The 2,592-nt window shown below is 38.7% G+C and overlaps 1 protein-coding gene across 1 annotated transcript; it reads left to right on the forward strand.

The window, feature by feature from the left end:
* The first annotated feature begins 1,524 nt into the window (after positions 1–1,524).
* LOC127634126 (carbohydrate sulfotransferase 1-like) lies at positions 1,525–2,592 on the forward strand. The gene has a single exon (XM_052113531.1). It carries the CDS (start codon positions 1,525–1,527, stop codon positions 2,590–2,592), a length of 1,068 nt encoding a protein of 355 aa, XP_051969491.1.

Raw genomic sequence — 2,592 nt, forward strand, 5'->3', positions numbered from 1 at the left:
GCCACTGAAGTTTCATGGACAGCTCTGCTGAAGCATTTCAGTGCCCCAAACATGACAGCTCTGATATCTTTGGCTTTGAGCATTCCTGTCACCAACGTGTTCGTGGAGAGGGTGTTTTCACTGATGACCGCTGCGTGGACAGAGACAAGGAACTGAGCATCTGTGGACCTCATCAAAAGTGAACTCCTGGTGACAGTGAACACCTACACCTGCTGCCAGGAGTTCTACAGTCATAATGAATGAGAAGGCCCTACTCGAAGCAGCCAGATCAGACAAAATTGTTTTATTCAAGATGCACTAAATCCGGTAAGAACGCATTTAATCTTTCTAGTCTTTAATAATGGAATTTATGTGCTTATTTGGAAATGTGCTTTTTAACAATTAGATTATTATTTTCAATTCATTATATTTACATTGAGTAGGTCTGAGCTGTTAATATGAGTTTGTATGGTAGACCTTATGCCAAACTGAGTGACGTTCACAGCGTCATTAACATTTAACATCACTGTAAAAATACATCTAATATAAAATCAATATTTATTCACCTAGTACAATAATAGTAAGTTATCTCTCCCTTGTGTCCCGCATTGTCCCGCAAAATCAGGTCTGCTGACCTGCAACAAAGCAATAGCCAGTTGGTCACCCTATCATATGGTCTTTACCTCACAAATATTTAATTACTGGTTAAGGAGGTGTCCTTTAAACTGTTACACCGTTTTTACCCAGTCAATCTTTATTTAAGAAACATGCTCCCTGAAATAGATGCACTTTGCTTCTTCTGTAATGCTGTAGATAAATCTGCCCCTCATCTTTTTTGGGAATGTGTCCATGCAGTAGTATTTTGGATTTTTTTTTAAAATATATTATTTAAATACTCTTTGTACCTCCAGCAACTCCAAAGCATTGAAAAGCATTGCACTATGTAATGAATATAATGTCTTGGCATTATCTGTATTATTGTGCGCTATGTATAGGCCTACCCCTGACTTGTTTAAAAAAAAAAATCTGACGCAGTTGTTCTATGACAGGCTCTTAAACAAGACCTCATAATAAATCTCCAACTGATTGACAAATTCACTTGTGAAATGGATTGATGTGAACTGTTTGCCAATGATTGACTTATATCAATAATATGGTAGTAAACAATACATTGTATTCTAAAGCCGCTATTTGTATTGTCTTATCAATGATTAACTCTTCTGCCACAAGAATGTAATGCATTTTAATTATCTGAATTTTTTTATTTTATATATATATATATATATATATATAATTATTTCTTCAGAAACATCCAGCAATGGACACCTATATCTTTATCTTTTATTACTTTGTATCAGTAAACACTTTTCTTATCTCCACTCACAGACACACCCCATGAACTCATCAAAGAAAACATGGCCCTGGAATCTGGCATTTGCATTAACTATAGCTTTAGCCATTGGATTGATTGTACTTGACAGCAAAACTTTAAGCCCTCTGGTAACAAATCATCTTAAATTGTGCACCTCTGTCAAACCAGAAGGTATGCAACAGGAAACGCTTTCTCTAAGGAAAAATCATGTAATCATTTTGACATCCACTCGCTGTGGTTCCTCCTTTCTTGGGCAAATTTTCAACTATAAATCTGATGTGTTTTACTTGTACGAACCCCTTCAGCCTGTTAAAAGTGCAATTAGATCACCTGGAAAGGACAACAGGCATCTTTTTGGAGCTAGTCGTGATCTTCTGCGTAGCTTGCTCAACTGTGACCTCTACAAGTATGAGGACTACATCTATCCACCTCCAGAGGAACACATTTTGAACAAAATGTATCGTCGGGGGGCCAGCAGAGCCCTCTGCTCCCCTCCAGTTTGCAATGACTTCAAACCCCAAGAGGTGAGCTTTAAAGAGAGTGACTGTGTTGAGACATGTGGCAAACTGAACATGTCATTGGCCATTGAGTCCTGCCAGAAGAAAGGAAATGTGGTCCTCAAAATTGTTTTCATGCCCCCGAGGATTATAGAGCTGAAGGATCTACTGGAAGATCCACGTCTGAACTTGAAGGTCATTCAGCTGGTCCGAGACCCCAGAGCCATTCTGTCCTCCAGGCTTGACATCCGTCCTTCTTTAAAACCTTACCAGTCATGGAACATGCTGAACAAAGGTGAAAAAACATCTAATGTTCCTGACTTGGTGGAATGTGAAGAATTCCAGATGTCAGTGGTCTTGGCTCTGAGCAAACCCTACTGGCTCCGTGGACGGTACATGCTTTTGAGGTATGAGGACTTAACCTTGAACCCATTTAAAAAGGCTCAGGAAATATATGATTATGTGAACATACAAATGGATGATACTGTGTTGGATTGGATAAAAAACAACACTCAGGCTGAAATCAAGCACACATTCATGAATCAGTATGAAACCAAGAGGAACTCTTCTGAAACAGTATACAACTGGAGATCCAAATTGTCATTTGCAGCCGTTAAACATTTGCAAGACAAGTGTAAACACACACTACAGATGCTAGGCTACAAACAGGCTCTTTCTCAAGCAGAAATAAATGACTTGTCTTTTTCTCTACTTGAGGAACTTCCATTTGAGCCCTTTGTGTGA

The sequence above is a fragment of the Xyrauchen texanus genome, chromosome 41, assembly GCF_025860055.1.
Source record: "Xyrauchen texanus isolate HMW12.3.18 chromosome 41, RBS_HiC_50CHRs, whole genome shotgun sequence".
NCBI lineage: Eukaryota > Metazoa > Chordata > Actinopteri > Cypriniformes > Catostomidae > Xyrauchen > Xyrauchen texanus.

What these genes read in the sequence shown, in the direction of transcription:
- LOC127634126 (XM_052113531.1), top strand. Translation starts at nt 1,525, where the DNA reads ATGCAACAGGAAACGCTTTCTCTAAGGAAAAATCATGTAATCATTTTG.